This window comes from Diadema setosum, chromosome 2, assembly GCF_964275005.1.
Source record: "Diadema setosum chromosome 2, eeDiaSeto1, whole genome shotgun sequence".
Classification (NCBI taxonomy): domain Eukaryota; kingdom Metazoa; phylum Echinodermata; class Echinoidea; order Diadematoida; family Diadematidae; genus Diadema; species Diadema setosum.
This window is the reverse complement of record NC_092686.1, coordinates 42,701,662-42,724,466: the sequence shown is the minus strand read 5'-3', so window position 1 is coordinate 42,724,466 and position 22,805 is coordinate 42,701,662. Positions and strand designations below refer to the sequence as shown.

General features: G+C 37.6%; 1 protein-coding gene across 1 annotated transcript; it reads left to right on the top strand.

Moving 5' to 3' along the window:
* Positions 1–184: 184 nt before the first annotated feature.
* LOC140245263 (plexin-B1-like) lies at positions 185–22,512 on the top strand. The gene is made up of 23 exons (XM_072324849.1): positions 185–310; positions 4,527–4,620; positions 5,082–5,272; positions 5,691–5,845; positions 6,298–6,412; positions 7,165–7,298; positions 7,961–8,125; positions 8,513–8,612; positions 9,320–9,559; positions 10,118–10,306; positions 10,451–10,574; positions 11,053–11,192; positions 11,716–11,837; positions 12,178–12,243; positions 14,089–14,155; positions 14,574–14,717; positions 15,694–15,847; positions 18,045–18,130; positions 19,108–19,215; positions 19,458–19,621; positions 20,296–20,434; positions 21,359–21,448; positions 22,429–22,512. The coding sequence occupies exons 1-23, from the start codon at positions 185–187 to the stop codon at positions 22,510–22,512; spliced, it is 2,997 nt and encodes a 998-aa protein (XP_072180950.1).
* The last annotated feature ends 293 nt before the right edge of the window (positions 22,513–22,805 follow it).

The window sequence follows — 22,805 nt, the reverse complement described above, 5'->3', positions numbered from 1 at the left end:
TCTGAATGAGACCTCGCATTATCTCTGGCCACCAGATATCGCCTATTGTTATGAACTTCATTTGCTGGATTTATTTCTCCTTGTCATTTACTGTGAACCTGTAAGCCTATAGAGGCCACTTTTCCTGCTTTTCATACATTATTTTTTTTATGTTGATATCATGATCAAATAGAATCCCCTGGGAATGGGTAATAGAGGACAGGAATTCTGTCCCCAGCTGCTCGGTGTCCAAGAAGAAATTCTTGTGCCCGTTGGTGTCAACACGGCTTACACTCTCCTAGCGAAACATCTACCCACTGACCAGAGAAAGGTATGAAGTCGAGTGGAGCTTGTAAATTACTAGTTTGGCAGAACAAAGAATCAGACTCATGTTAATCGTAGCATGGCTCAGAGTCATTTGTGTAACGTGTTCTTTACATTCTTCTGCTAGTTTAAGAATTTATACATTGCCAGAGTATTAAAAACACAAACAAACAAACATTGACATACGTAAGGGCTTCCAAAAACGCAAATGGTGTATTTTGATGTTCCATGCATGTGTGCTTAAAAGTTTCAGACTTTCAAGGGAAAACATAGTTTGGTTGGAATTTGGCTTAAGGTTTCCAACTTTTTGTGAGATGATGAGAAATCTCTAGTGACACATTAAAAAGCATACAATTTTGAGAGGAATTCAAAGTTTATTTGATGAAAACCAATGTTAAAATGGCTGAGATATCTCATGATAGCTTTGTTTTACTTTGTTTATGAATATTTCGGCCATTTCAAAACCAAATTTTTATCAAACTTTGAATTCTTCGTAGAATTGCATGCTCTTTAAAATTCTATAGGAGGTTTCTCAATATCTCGCAGAGAGTTTGAATCCCCACCAACCCAAACTATCCACCCCTTTAAAGGTACTAGCTCACATTTGCAAACCCACGAAAATCAAATCAAAACTGCATAAAACAGGTCCAATATGACTTCAATGTACAAGTTATAACGGTAACATACCTCACCTGTTGCTCTTTGTCTATACCATTCGATAAAAGAGAGGAAATCGTCGTTTTAAAATCAATTTTCAAACCGGGTCAACCCGACCCAAAATCGAATTACGAGCGCGGGCTAGCTACGTATAGTAAGGGTACTAGGTCTCGCGCAGGGACCTAATGATCGCGCATAGCGTAACTGCGTATAGCAAGCGATATTACGCCTAGGACTAAGCGCAAAATTTGCCGATACGCCCATGGAATAAACATACCTGACTTACCGCTCAACATGAGAAGGAAGCAGGAAAGAAATTTTGATTTCCAACAAATTTTCCACTAAATTTCCAATTCTTTACCTTGTACAAACCTACCTTCCCTTAAAATCTGTTCTAAGGATGTTGTAGCCTAGACGTGTCTTCTCGCTTGTCTCTTTCGTAGTCGATAGAATTCGTAATTTGTTCGATCGATCGTTTACCACGTGACGTCATCATACACAAGAACAATGTATGCTGCCAGCTACGCTGAAATACTGTTAATAAATGTTGTTTTAAGTCAAATTTTAACACAACGATTATAATATTACAAAGGAATAAATATTTCAGTCTATCGAAGTTGAAGTGTGATTTCAGTTTGAATTTGCTTGTGATTTCTTGCGCTAACTTGTGATATATTTGTGACAGGGCCATAATGATACTGAAGAAAACAAATTATTAGATGAGAGTGTGACAAATGGGTGACGAAAATGAGAGGGTGACGAATGGGTAAGCACACACACACACACACACACACACACACACAAAATATACATTGTATGTTCATATTTTACTTTTTTTCCATTTTATATTACATGTATATTATTGGTTAAAGTGATTAGAAATATTGACAGAAAACTTTATAAATGAAAATCATTAACGATTATGAAAATATCAATGATAAAAATAATGATAATAAGAATGATAAAATGATGATGGTGGTGGAAGTGATAATAATAATAATGAAAATGATAATGATGATGATGATTATGATAATCGATGATGGTGGTGGTGGTATTAGTATAATAATAATAATAATAACAATAATAATAATAATAATAATAATAATAATAATAATAATAATAATAATAATAACACATATAATGATAATAACAATAATATACACAAGTTAGGTAAAACTGCTGTTGCTTAACAGGGACAAATTTAATATCAAGTGAAAAAATATTCTACGAAAGCCGGAGCACGTTACAGCCGCAGAGGGGCAGACACTTTCACGCATGAAACTACAGAGGGCAGCTGCGCGATCTTTACGTACCCCGAGAAATTGAACGCATAAAAAAAAGTCCGACATACAAACGGCGACAGCGCAGTACTCCGTCATCGTATCATCGGGAGATTCTGGGAGGTGATTTTTCTGCATTTTCGTGATATTCATTGAAAAATTCAGGTACGATTATGGAATAACTTCTATTATAAGAGCATTTCAAATTTTCGTGCGCGATATCTAGACCCCTCAACCATACTAACTGCGACGTGCAGCGTTGGGGCTGTGCCGTTTTCGCATTCAGATCGAGGAGTTGTACAAAACGGGTGCCGTTTCGGCGATATATTTCCTTAATTTTTCAACAAAAACTACTAGGAATACTTACATGGGTCGATTAAACCTAAATGATTAATTTCGGCGACTGTTTGATGCATTTCATTGCTTATGATGCAGAAAATGTTGTCTTGTAACGCGAATATCTTCAGCTCACCGATGCTCACTGAAACTCACAATCACTAACCTTGCACAGGCGCACAGCATGCATGCAGTGCAGTGCATTGAGAGCATGCGTAATGCGTATGGTTGAGGGGTCTAGATATCGCGCACGAAAATTTTAAATGCTCTTATAATAGAAGTTATTCCATAATCGTACCTGAATTTCTCAATGAATATCACGAAAATGCAGAAAAATCACCTCCCAGAATCTCCTGATGATACGATGACGGAGTAGTGCGCTGTCGCCGTTTGTATGTCGGACTTTTTTTTATGCGTTCACCTTCTCGGGGTATGTAAAGATCGCGCAGCTGCCCTATGTAGTTTCATGCGTGAAAGTGTCTGCCCCTCTCTGCGGCTGTAGCGTGCTTCGGCCTTCGTAGAATATTATCAACGATCGATCGAACAAATTACGAATTCTATCGGCTACGATCATACGAACGAGACAAGCGAGACGACACGTCTAGGCTACAACATCCTTAAAAAAAAGATTTTAAGCTAAGGTAGGTAAATTATAAGGTAAAAAATTTGAAATTTAGTGAAAAATTTGTTCCAAAAAATTGGAAATTTGGTGCAAAATTTGTTTGAAATCAAAATTTCTTACCTGCTTTCTTCTCATGTTTAGCGGTTGTCAGGTATTTTTATTCCATGGGCGTATCGGCAAATTTTGCGCTTAGTCCTACGCGTAATATTGCTTGCTATACGCAGTTACGCTATGCGCGATCATTACGTCCCTGCGCGAGACCTAGTACCCTTACTATACTAATGGATATAGCAGCAAGTCTCTCCACTGTTGCACTAGGGCAGGCCGCTTATTACTCCTAAAAAAATGTAGAAAATTTTGCAGTTTCTTGATAAATGGGTGAGAAAAACCAAGTCGAAAAGGTAATGTATTAATTGTCACTGTGTTTATGATAGATATGATATTTGTGAAGTCGCCGTGAATGTGGCAGTGATTTTTGCTCCCGCTCAGCTGCGAGGTAGCCGCCAGGACCGCGCCTTGCGGCGCGGTCTCCGGGGCGCGTTTTTTTTTAAGACGGCACAGATTTGTGCCGTCTAAAAAAAAAAACACGCCTCCGGGGCTAGCTACTAATACGTACATGTAACTTACACATGTATCGCATGCAAGTAGTACGTACGTGGACCGGAGCTAGCGAGCGTTATACGCATGCATACGGTGCATTTTTATGAAAGTAATGGACTAATTGGAACGAAATTTTGCACAGGTGTTACTGCAATCATACCCAAACTCCATGCTAACTATGAGACCAATTGCTGCAGGTTTACAAATGTGGGCTAGTACCTTTGAAGGGTATTATGAAATTATGGACCATAATGAAATTCAAAGTGTTCACCATACATCGCAATAACCTCTTTTGCCCTAAAATCCCAATGAGAATACAAACTGTTTAAACAAGTTAACTACACCATATATTAAAAGGGTTTAGCTTCGGCTTCTTCTTTTTTTTAGGTCAGATTTTATGAGTGCATATTGGACGTTGAGGGCGCTGAACAAGCGGTGAGAGCAACGCATTACAACGAAAGCCAAGTCAGCTGTGATGGAGCCGTGAGTTCAAACTCTTTTAGTGTGTCGTTCCATTAGTTTAGAATTTCATGATAAGATCATTCGATGTAAAACATTTGTGCTGCATGGCTTACAATAATTGTCACTCGCAGTTGAAAATTTACAAATATTCAAGCAGCGAGGAATTTTGATTTGAGCACTTTAATTGCTGTTTGACGTTCAGAGAATTATTCCATGTGAAAGTTATTTCTTTTTCAATTGTCTCTTTTTTGTCCCCGTTCTTTCAGTACGCATACAACGAGGAACTTCTGTTGAAAAGCGTTCGTGTGTCAGTGCGCTGGAACGGCAACAATAACATCGATGACGTCACAGGCTCCCAGGGCATGTTCCTTATCTACATGTTACTATGCATTTTGAAGGGAGGGGAATTATCTAAAACGACAATACAGTTTCTTGAATTATGAGAATACGTTCTTATTAAAGCAAAGTAACTGGGTCCTTTATACACACCAATAATGAGTCGTGGCAACGTAAACATAACTTACCGTTTATGTGAGCCAAACTTTTAGTAGGAGCTGGTGGCAAATTCTTCCATGCTTAAAACTACACACATGCCTACGCACTATTTATGAAAAAAAGATGTTGTTACTTTAATTTGAAGGTGGCATATCTTGCACTTTTGATTATCACCACATTATTCAGTTCGCACATGCATGCACTGATCGAGCGTACGGTGTAGAAATGGCATTGATAAGATGTATACGTTTAAATTTAGGTTTGGAGTGAAACTATCAGCATGAACAAAATACATTTAATGAAACTCATTGCTCTTATCTTGCCAGTGACTCTGTACAAGTGCTCGGTGAACACTGAAAGCTGCAGCCGCTGTTTGTCGCCTGAAGTCACCCCCGCCCGTCTTGGCTGTGGTTGGTGTGGCACCGATTGTAATGTCGCTGGGAGCGAAGTCTGTCTCGCCAATGGGTTTCTTAACCAGAACATGTACCTCCGGTGCAATGGGCCTGTCATCACTTCGGTAAGTTGTAGATACAAGACTGATGCGACCGAAGTTTTTTACGTTCTTTCCGTACAACTACTCGTGGCTTAGCCTTGTCGCACTGGTTGATATTTGCCGAGTGTGCAATATGCCTTATTTGATACAACGCGATGTCATTAGAACAAAAATTAGTTGTGCTACTGCCATGAGTGCGAAAGGGAACATTTGGGAACAAGCAATAATGCCAGGTGTATTGCCAATCATCAATCATATCTTTTATCTCTCAAAACATTAATATTATAGTGTTATTTCAAAGACATATTTGTATTTCGCATTGTCGTCAATGATGTTATAAGCTTCTTTCTTAAATTTCTTATTTTGGATCGAGCAGAAATATGGAACTTTTAGCGCTGCTTTTTGTAAAATGATGGTCTGTGAACTACCTTTGATACCTCAGATATTTCCAGCATCAGGACCGCCTGAAGGCAACACAAGGTTGGAGATTCGAGGAAAAGATCTGGGGCTCACTTTCTCCCACATCACCAAAATAAGTATTGGCGACTTTGACTGCGATTTAACAAATATGGAAATTTTCTACGATCCCGGACTAAGGTGAAGAACAAAGAAAAAAGAAATGAACTCGGTGTTTTCTTTCAAAGAAGAAGTAGTATATTACAGAAATGTTTAATAAAACAAAATATGTTTTATATCTTTCATATGTGTTCGTGCTGTGTGAGAATCCGTGGTAATCAATTCAACGGGCAAACAACGAGAATGCAGATAATTCAGACTGACAGAGCGCCTGGTTGAAACTATGTTTGAACGTGATAATCTTGACAAGAAAATACACATTGATATCATAGGGACTGATTTTACGGTACTCACGTGTAAGCTGTCTCATTAAGTGAAGTTTTGTAGTCTAAAAGATACCATTTTCCCAAGTTGATGACAATAGAAATAATCATCATAATGGCAGCCAGATCAAGCCACTTTGAAGTTAATATCTGCATGCCATGATTCTTTCATTTCAATACAAAGCTTGATCTTCTCTTTCTGCTTGACAGTGTCAGCTGCGTGACAGCTCCACACGAACGAATTTCTGCGGAACAGATACAAATCGTTGTTACACTAGGTGATGGTGAACGAACGGCTTATTTTGAAGACCCCTTCTACTTCAGGGTAATTCTGAAAGTATAATTGGTTTAACGAAGCCTCATGCGGATTCACTGATTGAACGAGAAAACTATGTCTTTTAACTTTCTTGGAAATCTTTCAAAGAATCTTCTACTTACTCGATCAAATTAATATTATAAATTAGGTTCTGAGTATCATTATCTCTTATGTCATCATTATTGTGTGATATCAAGTTCATTTAAGTATTGTAGTAAGATAGCTGTATTCATTTCTTAGTGTTTAAGCGTAGTTCTCAACATTGTAAAGCGCATTGAGACGGAACAGCTATGTAAGCTTATTGTTATCATTCATTATCATTATCCTTTAAATGCAAATGAACCACATTTTCATTTTAAATCCCACGAAGAGGACCAACCTCTCATGTTTTACAACATGCGTTGAGGAAAGTAAAAAATGTTTTTGAAGGTATCAACAAGTTAACATCTTTAACATAGATTTTAACAAATCTTGAAAATATCAAAATGATCTTGTCAAAACTTTGCCGATACAGCTTGAATCTTCAGCACTTTTTCCCTTTTAAAGCGCACTCTAAATTCAATAAGTTCTCAGTGTTTATTTTTTCTTCGTTGCATATTGGACCCGCGCTGTACATGCTGGTTAACAATGATATGAAAGGAATTTTCTTTCCAGTTGAGATGTATTCTAGTAGCAACAGGTAACGCAGTTACAGTTGTTAATATTTTCTCAAAGTTTCAAAACATCAAAACAAGTCGATCCTCTTTCCTTTCGTTGTACAGGATCCTAGGGTGACCAGATTTAATCCCACGAAGGGACCCGCAGCAGGAGGGACAAGGATTACGATCTACGGAGAGTTCTTAAATACTGGGAGAAATATCACAGCACGACTTGGCAACTCAGAATGCAGTGATGTGTTAGCTAAAAAATACACTCCTATTTTATCTTAGTGTACAATATGACTGCTGTATATCCGTTCCAAATAGTTTTTACGTATTCAGAAGCAGACTAAGTGCATAGGCATATTCAATGTACTGAGTTGCTCGTATAGGTGACCAAGCGGATACTGTTTTTGTATCAAATTACTTTAGGTGCTTCATTTTGACAGCATTTTTTTTATACAGTGAATACCATTTTTGAAACTTTAACTGGCAGGTGGATGTAGCAAAGGAGTTTTTAGAGCAATATTCTAGTCACTTCGTTTTGTTTCACTTCATTTGTTTGTTCCTACTACACAACAACTGTAGTAGCTAGGGCTTACTATGAATCTGGTGAAATTGATCTTCAATGTTTATCATTAATTAACGACGGTTTTGGACAAAACCAATACATTACCCTGCTACTCCGCTTTTACGAAGTCTCTTCAATTGGGACAGTCGTGAAGGTGTTTGTTCCCCAACGTTAGACCAACAGTATGAATAAAAACCTTCTGACGGAACAGTCAGTAAACCCACTTTCATTTCGCCTTACATAAACAGGCATATACAGAGAGAGAGAGAGAGAGAGAGAGAGAGATAATTATATAACTATATAGACAGGAGTTTTATGAGAGAAAATGTATTTCAAAAATTGCTGTAGAACGTACGAAGGAAGCGAAGCAAGATGCACCACCACTGCTGTCTCTGAGGGAGCACAAAGTTTGATCATGACGTTTGACGGAGCGGATAGATTCTCACCTGACGCTTTCACAGTCCTGCCTAATCCCGTAGTTACGTCCGTGGACCGGGGAGAGACGATCATGTCGTATGTTATCATTCCACTTTTAGGTGGATAATACTTTTTAGTAATGTTGCTTGTTACCAAAGAAGAAGCCCTGCCACATGCCAGCACGGTCTCTCGCGACTTGGTGGTTACCACAGAAGATTTGCCACATACAGTGGAAATATGTTTTGTATACTCACTTCATTTCATTTGTGTTGTAAATGTTATGTGTGTGTGTGTGGATGTTTGTGTGTAGCCATTTTCATATTCTGTCAATAAAAGATACACGATAGAGTTTCAATATTTTCCCCAAAGACTTCAGCACGCTAATGCTACTTCGATTGGTATGAAAAAAAAAATATTGTACCAAAGGGCTTGATGCCATGACAACATGTCTTCATTTGTATTCTTCGTTGTTTTGTTTTTCAGAGGAGGATTACAAATGCACATTACAGGGGAACGATTTGATATCATCCAAGAGTCACGGATCATTTCACAGTCACTGTCATCTGGAGCTATCCGTACAGAGGTCTGATCTTTTGTTGATAGTGGACTGTCTTCCATCGGTCGATCATATTTTGCAAATGATGACACAGTGCAACACCTTCCTATATATTGAGCCTTCGAAGAAATATTTATCAGTTTGAAGTTTATCCTTATTATATCTATTTAAGTGTTATTTGATTGAATAGCGTGAATATAAAACAAATAAATACCACTATAACTCACAAACAGTATGATGCATCCGTCAAACCATAATAGCATAATTGTGAAAATGGCGCATAAAGATCCATGACATCTACTCAACTACAATGACCATTATTCAATGAACCATGATCCTGAATTAGGACAAAAATAAAGTAAACTTTTACATTGCAAAACATTTAGACGAGCAGGAAATATATGTGTATATAATCTCTTGTAAAAAGTACATACATCTGATGTATGTGTTGCTATGTCTTGTATAATTACATCTAATATTATTGTTTCGAGTGTAATTTGTCAAATATTTTTGTGATAACATTGTAAAATGGTAAGAGTTATTGTAAAGCGCATGGGGAAAATCGATTTGATATATGCGCTATGCACTCTAAAAGCTTAAAAATCATCATTGTTATCTGATTGTTATTGGAAGTATAAGCTTTTGAACGGTAATATATTGCTTTGTCAAAAAAAGTTAATGTGCTATATACGAGAGACTCTTGCCCGATAGTAATCGTGATTTCTGCCTCACAGGTGTGTGTGATTGTGTCTCCAACTCTGTTGGTATGTCCCACACCTCCTTACCCGGATGGTCAGTCACACAGGAGAATGACAAGGGAATCCGACGCCAGGGTAGCAAATATAACCTTTGACCTCGATGGTTTCGTCATCAACGGCGGTATCATAACGTATCATCCAGATCCGGTTTATTTCGACATCGCTGAAAGTGATCGAACTGCTATTATCACTGATAATAAGAGGCTTGACTTGGAGGTGAGTTCCTCATGGCGTAATATACCTGTACACCTGTATTTACCATTTTCGGTATTGCTCACTTTTCCAACGTCATAACATCAGGCAGTAAGCAGGCTTAAAATGGCGCTGTGACTAAACTTGTACGGTGAAAAAGAATCAAGGTTCTCTTTACCTAAATACGATTTGAGATTTCTCTTCCGCCTTCACGACCGTCCATCGGGTACTAGTATGATGATCTTCTCCTATAATTGCCCTACCTAACATGAAAACTTATCGGTAAATTCTTTATTAGTAGAAAATATCATCATTATCAGTTGAGATAGGAGTGTTGCAGTTTTAGATTTGGGCCACAAATGGCGATAAAGAAAAACTGGTCACATTTGCTAAAAGACTTTAGAAGAAGAATCGTAAGGAAAGTGTCCTGCAGACATCTAAATGAGTGATTGAGTAATACATTTTGATTTTATTTCATTGTTTTATTATTTTTTTTTTGGGGGGGGGGGGGTGTTCATTAACCGCCAAATCTGTTGCTTTTTGGCAAATTACGTATTTTTTTATTTCTTATTTTTATTGAAGGGACAATATTTAGACACAGTCAGCAACAAAGAGGACGTACAAGTACTGATAGGTCTCGATGGAGTATGTGATGTTCTAATCCTGGAGTTCGACAGCTTGATTTGCCTCGTACCTATCCCACTTCCCGGGGCTGGTGATTATAACGGAAGCCTTGGAGAAGGTCCAAAAAAGTCGCTTCCTGCTGTGGTGGTAAGACAAACCGCTTGATTATGAGTGTTTAAGTACCCGTGGTAGTCTGATTGAGATTCAATTTTATTTTATAGGAAGAAACTTGAGACAATGAATGAAACAGATTTGGTTGATTTTGTTAGCTTTTGATTGATTGTCTTTTAGGTCCAGCATGGAAATTTGGAGTTCCGGCCAGGTTTTGTCAAGACACACTCAGAATCAAATATCCTACCAGTAGTCATCTCGATTACAGTGATCGCCATTCTCGTTCTCCTGGCAGTAGGTGTAGGTATCGGATGGAGACTAACAAAGAAGAGGCAAGAAGCAAATCAAGTTCAAGAGGAATTGGAACTGGAACGACGCAGACTGAGGTCAAGAATAAAGAAGGTTTGGCACTTCACAATAACAACAACAACAACAACAACAAGCTCCACTTCTCTTTATTGTAGCTGCTTGTGTAATTTTGTTGCTTAACATGACATTTAGTAGGCCGACTTTGTTTTGTTTTGTTCTTCTTTTTTTCATTTGGTTTTTCATCATCAGTTGTCTGTATATAGGGTTTATGACGTCTTTTTGTTTTCAAATTGCCTTTATTGCATGTAAAGTTGTATCACTTTCTTCCACATGCTTGGTAGAAGTGAAGGAGGACATTGCATATCAAGCGTTTGTTTTGATAAGTTTTTCTTCTGTTATTGCTTGCTTATAATTGTTTATTTGTTTTATTTTGTTTTGTTTTCTTTTGATTTTGCAATGAACTACATTTGCAGTGCCTGATACTAAACTCGAGCTGACAGATGTGGACGATAGAGTCCAGAAGTACGGCATCCCATTCAGAGATCACAACCAGTACGTGACAGTCATGCTCTTTGGTGGACTTGGAGTTCGTCCTGAGACATCCGATCCAGAGGTAGGAGAAACTCGAGAGGTATTTTACAGCTTAATTGATTCTTACATATATTATTAGAACAGCCTGACCCAAAAAGTACCTTCTTGTTTATGGAAACATGAATTTACTATTGAATTATATCCACGGAAGGCCTTATACAGCGTCCATACCAGTGCGCATTAATATTGAAGCTCCTTGGTAAGTTGCGCTGTCTCGAATTCATGATTTCAATGTCCGATCAACATCTTCCTAATGACGTCACAGGCTAATTTACACGTCTTTCCGAAATACAAACGTATTTTTATTGTGTGCGTAGCAGTTAACACATGTTTCAAAAAGCTATTTATTTCGTACAAACTGTTAAAAAAAAAGACTGCATTCTTCATGAATTTCTGATCTGGTAGACACAAAATGATAAACTTGAGCCACGCCAGGATGTATCCATTCGTCGAGTTGGTTTGCAGGTCGGCGGCACTGAGAAAAAAAAAAGAAGATTTGTTTAACATCTATATCATCTCCTTTACTATCATTGCTTTTATAACAGTATATGGAAGACTTCATGGAACAAGCAATAGTGTCTTTTTATCGGTCGCTGAAGGACGAGGAATCTGCCGTGGCTTTCATCCAAACTTTTGAAATGCAAAGGCAATACGAACAAAGTACAAGGTAGGACCAACGCAAATATGAATTAGGGAATTCATAGTTTTGGAGAGAGCAATTTTCCAATAAAAATATATTATTCGACGGTGTGATTTCTCATGACTTATTCTAATGAAAGATGAAAATGGAATGGATATGAACTGAACTTAATCCAAAATAAGAACAATCCCGTGGACGATATCTGTTGGTATCGTTTGTATGCAACCGTTTACTTCAGTTTGTTTACGATGTTGTGAAATAGTGAGGATAAAGTTTGATGTATCATTAAAACCTGAAAAAAAAGTTTCATATTCATTTGGTTTAGACTCATGACAAAGGTGCACTTTTATACTGATTTCCTTGCCAGGCAACTGATTGCATCACTTCTATCTCTTATCTACGTGAGTGAGGGCAAGAGCATCTATTTCTCAGAGTAAGTGAAATTACGTCTCAGCGGATTAGAAATCGAATAAAGTCACAAACACATCCAGGAGATTTAAGTTACCATGAGATCATCGTGGATGTCCCATAGGTCCTTGAGTAAAGGTTAACGAAATCTTGTTTTAAAGCTTTTAAAATGACACTTTGTGCTAAATTTTGAATGAAGGTTCACTTTCAGTTTCACTTTCATCATGACATTGCAGTCGCAGGCGCTGTTTGCAACAAACTTGTTCAAGTGGTGTCAATATAACATAATTGCTCCTTGTAAAAAGACGATTTATTGTCAGTCAATATGGCATTCGTCGCTGAGAAGATATGAGTTGAAGTTAAATCAGTTTCATATTTGCTCATCTACTTTTCGGACAATGTAACTTTTCATGGAATATCGTTTTCTTATGAAAAGGTTGATTTCTAGGCTGGTTCGAGATAGGGTTGCTGTCACAGCAAGTTCTTCAGGAAGAATGGATGAGCTGTTTAGCAGGTAAGAGTTAAAGAAAATGATGATACCCAAATATACATATAATTATGTACACTCAGTGAATAGGATGATGTTCGTTATTCCGAAGGTTTGTTATTCCGAAAATGATATAAGGTTCGTTAATCCAAAACTGATATAATGTCTGTTATTCCAAAATTTGAATAATCTATGTAAGACCTATAAAAATTACTCATCCAGATGATGATGATGATCATGAAGAGAGAGAGAGAGAGAGAGAGACACAGAGGGGGGGGGGGGTGGCATAAAGGAGGAGGAGAAAACACTGCTTTTTTCATCATTAACTTTATTACAATTACTATTGTATTCCAGTATGTATACATCTGTGTTTGTGGCCGTGTAGGTGTGCGTGTTTTCATTTAATTTTCATTGTTTGATAGAGCCTACCATTCAGAATAACGAACTGTTCCTGAGTCAACGCAGGAATATTATAGAACATGTCATTGAAAAATCGGGCAATCTGTTGAAAGATTATGAATTTTCAAAGTTTCGGTGCTGCCATTGCTGGGTGAGAAGGCTACAATAGTTTTTGACGTCACTGCCTGACAATGATATAAAAAAAATATATTATAAAGACAACTCCATGAAATTCATTTTAAGTGAGAAGTATACAATTCCTTTGATATATTAGTGACGTTAAAGCAACGATTATTCATCTGCTTTCTGAAAGACGTATACTGCCGATTGCCCTTTCAGTAAGCTAGGAAAATGAATTTATTTATATTTTCTTCTCAATAAGTTTGATTGATGAACTTTGAATAATGATGTACTTTGGTGCCATTATACTTTCCAAAGAGAAACTTCATTCTCATTCGTTGTTACTTCTGAGGGTGTATAATGTGTGTTCCCATACATTCTCTTTTCCATATCATGAATATGTGTTACTTTCAGTTATGATTCACGCTTAGAATAATGCATGTGCATATGACGTGTGTGACATGTTTTTAATTTATTAGTCGAGTCACCCTTTAATGATAGTATGCCTTTTGATGTTTACTGTCGATTGCATTGCCACATAATATAATATCTATACGACGTGCTCTCTTTGAAGAGGTAGTTTTTATAACGGAATAGCATACCATGCGATTATCCCCTTTTGTTTTGCGGTTGTTGTTATTGTTGTTTATAAGGCTGTTGTTGTTGTTTTTTGCCTAAAACTCGATGTTATAGAAACAAAAGGTTCACATATGATAACTGATGATAATGAAATAATAATGTTGCAATGATAATGAATTATCGATTGATTGTCTTTATTTTTTTAACCATATTTTTAGTATATAATGGTGTCATGAATATCTGCTAGGACGAACATTTACTTTTTTTTTCTATTTATTGCACCAGGTCGGAATCCATCGTAGACAAACTGGTGGCTAATTGGTTTGCTTTGTGCATGTGTGGGTACAGCAAGGTAAGGATAAAAGTAGTCTTCTCAACTCAATATCAATATCAATTTCAATTTCTCTATAAAACGATATGCATCAAGAATATGTCTACCGTGAATTATTGAAGGTGAGAGGTTTTTGCGAGCAAGTTGTGTCGTTGATTTTGAGGGGAATCACTGGAATACATGACAAGCTTGTTTGTCATCCGAGTTCAAGGAAAATTGGTATCCATTACCACAGTATCTATCTTATATAAGTAAATGAAAAGTGTTATCGCAAAACGGGGATATATATATTATATATATATATATATATATATATATATATATACATGTTTGATAAACGTTTAGGAAGTCAGTGGGTATATTTTGACAAAAATCTCATATTTTTTATCGTTATACGTGTGCTATTACTTACACTTTTATTTGTTCTCATACTTTGCAGCAAATGCTGTACCCGATGTTCATGTTGTATCAAGCTTTGAAATCTCAATGTGAAAAAGGACCAGTCGATGCTGTCACCGGAGAAGCATATTTTACTCTGGATTACAATCGCTTGTTTGACCAGGACATCACTTTTCAAGAAGTGGTAATTACCCATGAGACATTACCACCTCCTTACATGCGACATATTATAGGTTTGGAGAGCACAATGTTACTCAGTGTCACTTATACTACCAATTATGTTTTTGTAATATAGTGTATAATTATACTAGTACTTCATCTTCATAATTATGGTTGTAAGTCGGTTAAGTGCCACGGAAAGAAAATCTCTTACCAACCTAGAAAACGAAAATGTTTTCATAACCGTTGTGAGAGGTATAATTACCTGTAGTGCAAGCTAGTTTCACGCGAAACAGTCTATTTGTGGGAGTACTTGTGTATAACGCGTGCAATAGATCGGCAATACCTTATTTTTTGACAATCAGAATAATGAGCATTTTTAGGACCATAAGATAAAGACTGGATACCTTATCTTTCTGGGTAATGCAGTATTTCCTAGACCCACGTTGATTTTGACTTAACACGCTACAGGCCCGGCCGCGCTCATAGTCACACCATGGCTATTCCAAGCAACGTTGAGGCTGGATTTGCACTGTAACCCAATAAGAAGTCAGTAAATAGTGTGCATACTGCGACGATTTCACAATTTATTTCAAGAATAGAGCAATATTTTTCGTAAATGATGTCTATCGATCGAGGAGAATTGTTGTTCTCTTGATCAGTTTGTGACAATGAGACCGATTCTAATATTCTGGGCCCCGTTTTATCGAAATATATTATTGATTATAGATTTCCTTACCACACAGGCTGCCATAGACTTACGATAGAAATCGACAATATAATCAATTATAACTCTTCATAAAACGGGGCCCTGGTGTTGACACTATTAGCGAAAAAACATTGTATGCTTGCAAGAGGGGAAAATAAGTAGCACTTCCATCTCTGAAAGACATTGTTTATTTTCTGCACTTTGTTTAATGTCTTGGATTTTTTAAAGCCTATTTTCGAATATGTCATACAGTAATTAAGGAATCATATTCAGAACGGCTATCTTCTTCCAGGTACTTTTTGTCGTGGATGAAGACGACAATGCCTTCCTGAAGGTAAAAGTGTTGGATGTCGATACCGTGGGACAGGCAAAGCAGAAAATTTTGGATTCTATGTGGAAAGCTGGACATCGTCTTCTTCCGACCGACGGAGAGTCTTTGGATGTAGGTAGGTCTTCAAATACTCATGAACCACGATGGTTTATGCAATACTCGCCCCATGGCAATATTGACATTTTTCTCTGGTATACGTTCAATTTGATCACATGCTAGAATGAACTGTGTGGGGGCACAAAAAAAGTTTTCGCTTTTGTGTGTGTGTGTGTGTGTGTGTGTGTGTGTGCAGAACTTGAGGCAGTGTGTCAAAAAGAGACTTTCAGTCTAAAATCTGGAAACAAACTACCCAACCATATTATTTGGAAATAGGTGAAATCATCATAGTGTAAGTAAAGTGCAAAATCTGACAAGGAAGTTTGAAAATAGTATTAAAAGCGAACAATTACCCTGTGTGGATTAATGTGAAAAAGTAACAAGTTGCGTCTTATGATCATTCTTGAGATTTGATGCCAATGTAATTGTGTCGCCTGCGTAGCAAAAGCGAGGCATATGCATTACTTTTCCTTCGTAGTCGGTGGCGTCAACAATTTGATGTACTCAATAACTTTCCACAGCTTTGAGCCATGGCCACCAAACTAACATCACAGGTACATACCTGAAAAATGCTGGTCAGGTTTGAGTATGGGTGATCGAAATTTGACAAGATAAAAGGTCAAAGGTCAATGAACTTTCCCTCACAAGCTCTGTACTGGCAGTCTTGTGGTGTACTATCAATAACTTTCCACAGCTTTGAGCCATGACCATCAAACTAATTAATACACCACTGTTGCATAACTTGAAACATGCTAGTCAGGTTGGAATGTAGATGAAGTCCGACTAGGTCCTAAAGGCTAAAATCTCTATGAACATTAGCTGATAAGCACTGTACTTTCAATATTAGGTTCTTCTCTAGACAGGTATATATAAAAGTTTACGAAGCCTTTAGCTGTGATGACCATTTTTTTTTTTTTTTGTTGTTCAGCTTCTTCAGATCTTTATAACACATTCCTGCTTGGAAGCTATGTCGAGTCAACAAATAATATACATGATATACAAACTGCTATATCCAGGCAAGACATCTCTTGGCGTTTGCCTGTTTTTCGACAATAATGAATATCGTCCTAATCATGTGGAAGATTTGAACTGTGTCCTCGAGATAAAAAAAAGAACAACAAAACCCTACAAGGACACCATTAAGAATACCAAAAAAAAAAAAATAAATCATAACATGTAACGAATAAAACCCTGTTCAAAGCTTAATACCCCTCTCCCCCTACTATTTCACACTCAAAGTTTGGTTGAAAGACGCCGGGACATACCTGATCTTGCGAGACGAAGACGAAGGAACTGACGGTCATGTTTCGGGGAGAATGAATACTGTAAAGACGTACGGGGTAAGCGCCAAAACATTATTATGTGATGGCAGGCCAAGCAGTCCTAACCCTGTAATTCCTGCAAAGTATGCTATAGTTTTAGTTTCTTAATGATGGCAAATTGGCAGATTAGGGCAGGAGATCGGCGAGGTTTTTAGTTGACACTCATATGAGCTTAATGTGAATGCCGATACAAGAGTGAGGTGATTAATGTAGCATGCGAATATAGGGTGTCTCTGAAATCCTTAGAGGCTACTTTTATGAATGTGAAATACAGTATACAAAAGATGTTTAAGATTCCTCTGAATGTATCCACGCAATTTAATGCATGCCAATAAGTCCCCTTTTCATCGGCAAGATAAATATTTGGATAAAGCCCGCGTCACAATATAGATCATCATAATAATATGTAACACTCCCGAGACTCATCTAAACATTGTCTCTCTCTCTCGTACAAGTTGGATCATGGATGTCGAGTCACTGTCAGACCAAAGGAAGCTATGGCGGATTCCAGTGGATATCAAGAACTTGTTCCCTCCACATTTTTGTCGAACAAATGTAAGATTACCTTGCTCTACCTTGCTTACTTTAATGCTGTCAATTCTTTGACAAATTATTAGATTTCATATACGTAGGCTATTCATAAAGAATTCATCACCTCGGTATGACTTAACTGTGCAGATTCATCTTGACCATTTTATCGTTCCTTTGAAATGTTTCGATTATTTTGAGTTTCGGTACTACTACTTTTCTTGAATGGTTTAAATTTTCAACGGCAACGTCCAACTTCATCAGTACTGCACTTTTCGAGTGTGTGTAATTTAGTTTGACTCTTGCTTCAGAGTCTATTGTCAATCCTCTCATACACGGCTTGTTGTGTATATCTCCATCTCCCAGACGAAAGTTTGACACCAGATCAGACGTCACCTCCCCCTGGCCTTTCGACCCAAAAGCCGAGCAACCTCGGAGCAACGCATCTTAAGGTAAGGGGTATATCTGTCTGATTTGACTAATCAAACATTAACCGTTGATTTCTGTAAAGTTTCATAATCCTCGTGATGTAAAAGTCATGTCAAGATATTCATCACGCTTTTGTACTTCGAAATCAGCTTTATGTTGCAACGTCACATTGAATTTGACGATGCGGAGCTTTAGATTTCCGGCGCAGACGTTTGAGACGACGCTTGAGCTGGACGTTCTCCTCTTCCTTCCCTGCGTCGTGTTGAAAAGCAGCTTTAGATTACGCCGAGACGCAACCAAAGAGATTTTTCTCCTCTCCATCACTTATTGGGCAAAAGCTCTTTGGACGCAACCTATAAAAAATAAAATGGCGCCCCATTTATGATCGGTGCATGAAGATGGTCTTTACGTCGTGAATTGAGCGGACGTAAAAATAGCCCAGAACGCGTAGTGAAAACTCAGACGATGCGAGCTATAAATAGATCGACTTTGATACCCAATTCTGCGCATTCTCAGAACATTTTTCCCCTCTGAACGTCCCCGTCGCAAAAATCGAAAGCTCCCCAATGCATAAAGTTTAAAAGGTCAAATAGGAATTTCTTTTGATATTGCATTTAATCCTTGTATTTCATCTTGTCTTCTAGTTACAGTGGGAAATCTTTGTCACATAAGTATGACATAGAAATAGGTCTACACTCTTGTGGCAGTATGATCAAGTTTTGATAGCTGTAGTCGGGATGACACATTGCATGGATATCAACTATTCCGTCACTTGGTGATGAAATATCTCATTCTAATTTAGGTGGAGAAAGAAAACGGATGAATTCTCTACAAGCAGTGTAATAAGTGAAAACAGAATTACCCAATAAAGGTGTTATCTTTCTTCTCAAGAGTATAATTATCAATAATCATTCGACATCTGCTTTAAAGAAGAGCAGTCGACATGACATAATTTTTGGCTACCTCATGGCACTTGGAATTACATCATTACCTGTTAAAGGAAACTCGGCAGCTGAGGACGGATGACACCAACACCCCAGTTCACGTCACACAGGGGCGCGCTGGGCTGGGTAGAGATCTCGCTATAGCTCACATGCTGACTACAAAGGTAGGCCTTTTATACACAAGTATTATTTACATGTTCAAGTTCATATTTTACCTACTGTCCACATAATGTGCATTTAACCTGTTGAATACTCTAATATGATTTCGTCATAATTTGTGGTAGCAGTAATAATTTATAGAATTGTTATCATCATCTTATCACCATCGTCATTCTTTCCATTACCATTACTGCTGTTGTATGAAAATGGATGAAGAAGATGAATGAGAAATTCTCGTCCTTCACAGGCTGCAGTCAGTCCATACGTGACGAACGTTTTGGAATCGATGTTCAAGTTTCCACAAAAATATCCACTCCCGATCAAACATCTGTTCGACACCTTTGACGAGCTTGCCAGAGAATATGCAGTTGGCGGTAATACCAACGTGGCGGAAAGATGGAAAAGGAATTGGTAATGAAATGTTGATATAGCGTGATTTGATTAATGTGTGTATTATCTAACTGTAACACTACGTTTCCAAAACTCGTGTTCTCAAGGCCCTGAAATATGCATCAGGGCCGATCAACTTCATTTTCACCGTGATATTGTTAACAGACCATATGGAAACAGTAGCAACAGTGACTATAACCTTGAATACCTTTACGATCAATTACGTGCGTTCTTGATTGTTGTACAGCTTTTGCTGCTTTTTTTTTCACGATGGGGCCATTAAGTCTCAAATCCTTTCCTTTCTTCCACAAGTAATTAAGGGTGACTCACTTCACATGAATGAGCGCTTAACTTCAAAACCTCTCTCCGGTAGACCTGTTGCTATTCCTGTAGGAACATTTGATATTTATGACTTGTTATCAACTTATAGTTCTGTACCTTCGCTATTAGAATTTTACCCTAATTCAGAAATTCGATTTGATGATTTTTCCATCGGTTTTGTCTTGTCGACATTTCGGCTGATACCAATATTATTAAGGCATTCACCATTCAAGAACTTCAGTGGGTATTGTGGGGGATTGCCTTCGATAACTTTCCGAGCCGAAGCACTGTTATCGGCGTTCTGAAAAATTAGTGTTACGTACACTTAAATATCAAGCGTTTTACATGCAAATATCCTTTCTGATTCGTTCCAGCTTGACGCAATTCTGGGTGGGGCTTCTCGCTAGGATCCCTTATCTGTTCAACATGCCGAGGTCAGACCCAGCGGACCAATGCCTGAACGTGCTCGTTGATGCCATCTACCACGCCTTGAAAGATGAGCCACCTCCAGAGGTTCGTCCGCCTTGGTCTCGATGTTTGTAAAGGCAACGGTTGCTAATCCCGAAAATGAAATGGTTTATCGGGCATGCCGAAGGCTGAAAAATAAATAATCATCCTGACATTCTTACTGTGCCTTGAACTTAAAATGAATTACTTTTCTCCTTATTTGGAAATTGAAAGATATTTATTTAGTGATAGCTAACAAACCTCGAAGAGTACTATAACAACGTTTACAATATAATAATTCTTTGCATAGGCGAATGAATATGGAATATAAACGTCTTTTAGCTAATCATGAACAATGGTGAAAACACTTACTAGATACATGTAATCATATCAGAAATTGATTAACGGCTGCAGGTCATGATTATTGCATGATTATTCCGGTTTTACCTTCACCAGCCGGTTATACTTTTTTTATGAGTTTGTTTGCTACCGGTGTCTTTTTGCCAGGTTGCACATAAATTCCGTATGGAATTTAAAGAAAGTTTCGATGATGGTCTGAAACCGACTAAGAAATAAATGATAATGATTTAGTTCATTTAGTTAGATCACCGTCTTGATCCAAGAATTCAAAAAGAGTGATTGTCATCACGCAATATGGAACGTTCAAGATTTTACTACACAGCTCCTCAATGAATGTCAGGGTGTGGTAAGAAAACTCCGGTTAACCTCACATAGATATTTGTTAACGACTCAAATTTCGATCTTTGTTTTAGCAATACCTGAATCTTGACTCAAAATGGTAATATCAATACTGTTCGTGAAAATTGGGATAATAATCATATGGATATGATACAATATGTTTAGGGAAAATGAGCTGTATACGGGGGAGGTCTATGTGTAGCTAGCTCCGAGCTCTGTTATTCTTTTCATTTAGAATAATTTCATGTACTAATATATCATACTCTATACATTGCACCATCTCAAATTCAGACTTCAAAGCAACAACCTTACTTCGGAGATTACGCGCTCCAATCGCGTATGGTGACCACGTTCTGCAAGGGCGTGTCAGGTCTACCCAAAGTACGCCAAACAAAGTTGTTCAGTGCTTGCGCCACTGTCACAAAGGTATTCAAAAATTGAAACGTCGGTAGGAAATTAGCCTTGTCTCATCGTGTACTCATAATATATCCTGCTGTAATCCATGAAAGTTGCTTTCTTCAGCATGTTCTTCGACGCCAAACGCTTCCAGGTGATAAAGATATATGCCATGTGGCTAATCTGTTTTAGAGTTTGTCGTGAAGGGCGATGATACTATTTTGGTATCAAAATGATCTCCCTCCCCACTTTTATAGGTGTACTGGAAAGTTGTTTCTTTATAATCATGCTCGTATATATTTTGATTATAAAAGCTCTACTCTTAAAATGACGCATGAAAAAAAAATCATTATCTTAACATTATTAAAATTCATTTATGCAAAGGTTGTAACCAATTGTAATAAGTAGGACCTAATTGTGATAACTAGTTGGTAATATGTGCAGTATTTCTTTGCCACTTCTGGAGTGAAGTGCTGCCAAAACGAAGTACAAATGAAAACCCAGAAAATACATTCATAAAGAAATTTAATGTAGAATCAGTTTGTTCAAGAAAGATTATACTTGTGAGACGATCATCATACAGCTATTTTCAATGACTTATAAAATACGATGTAATACTTCAGACATGTAAGATGATTTTGGTAAGCAAAATCATATCAAACCTTTTACAAGTCAAAAAAAAAAAACAACAACCGCCAACTCTACTGGATCGAGCAATGTGACGAGATACTCAAAAAGAAAGAACAAACAAAAACATACAAGAATTAATGATGAAATCAAATGAAATTATAGATGAAAAGAAATGAATGAATGATAAAACAATGTTTAAATATGCGATAATACAATGATTATGCATTACGAATTTGTTCACTACCTGAACGTTGAATCTACTGAATTGAATTGTAATAAATTGATCATGATGAACAACTTTGTTATTAACTGAAGACACTTCACTTTTGAAACAGGAGTTCCGAGGGCACTTTAGCCATCACGCCGCACTCCTGCAGCTCTTCAACCTGACCAAACACGACCTGCAAGACATGCTTTAGTGAGCACACGGGACATCTGGTTGTCGGCTTCATCAGCGTCAAAGCATCACTTCAATTTCACTACAAGACAAGACAAGACATAATTATGTTTTATTCTCGCTATATCCCTTTCGTGTACATCAATGTATGGCTTCGTACCAGTGCAGTGTCAGAGTTTAATACAGCAAGGTCCGCGAAGTACTATATTGAAGAGGCTGTAATGTGTAAGGAAGTCCAATTACCAAGAGAAACAGAAGCAGAATGGAGTAGCAGTTTCATCGCTGCAGGGAATATCCATGCCACTGAGGCTGAAC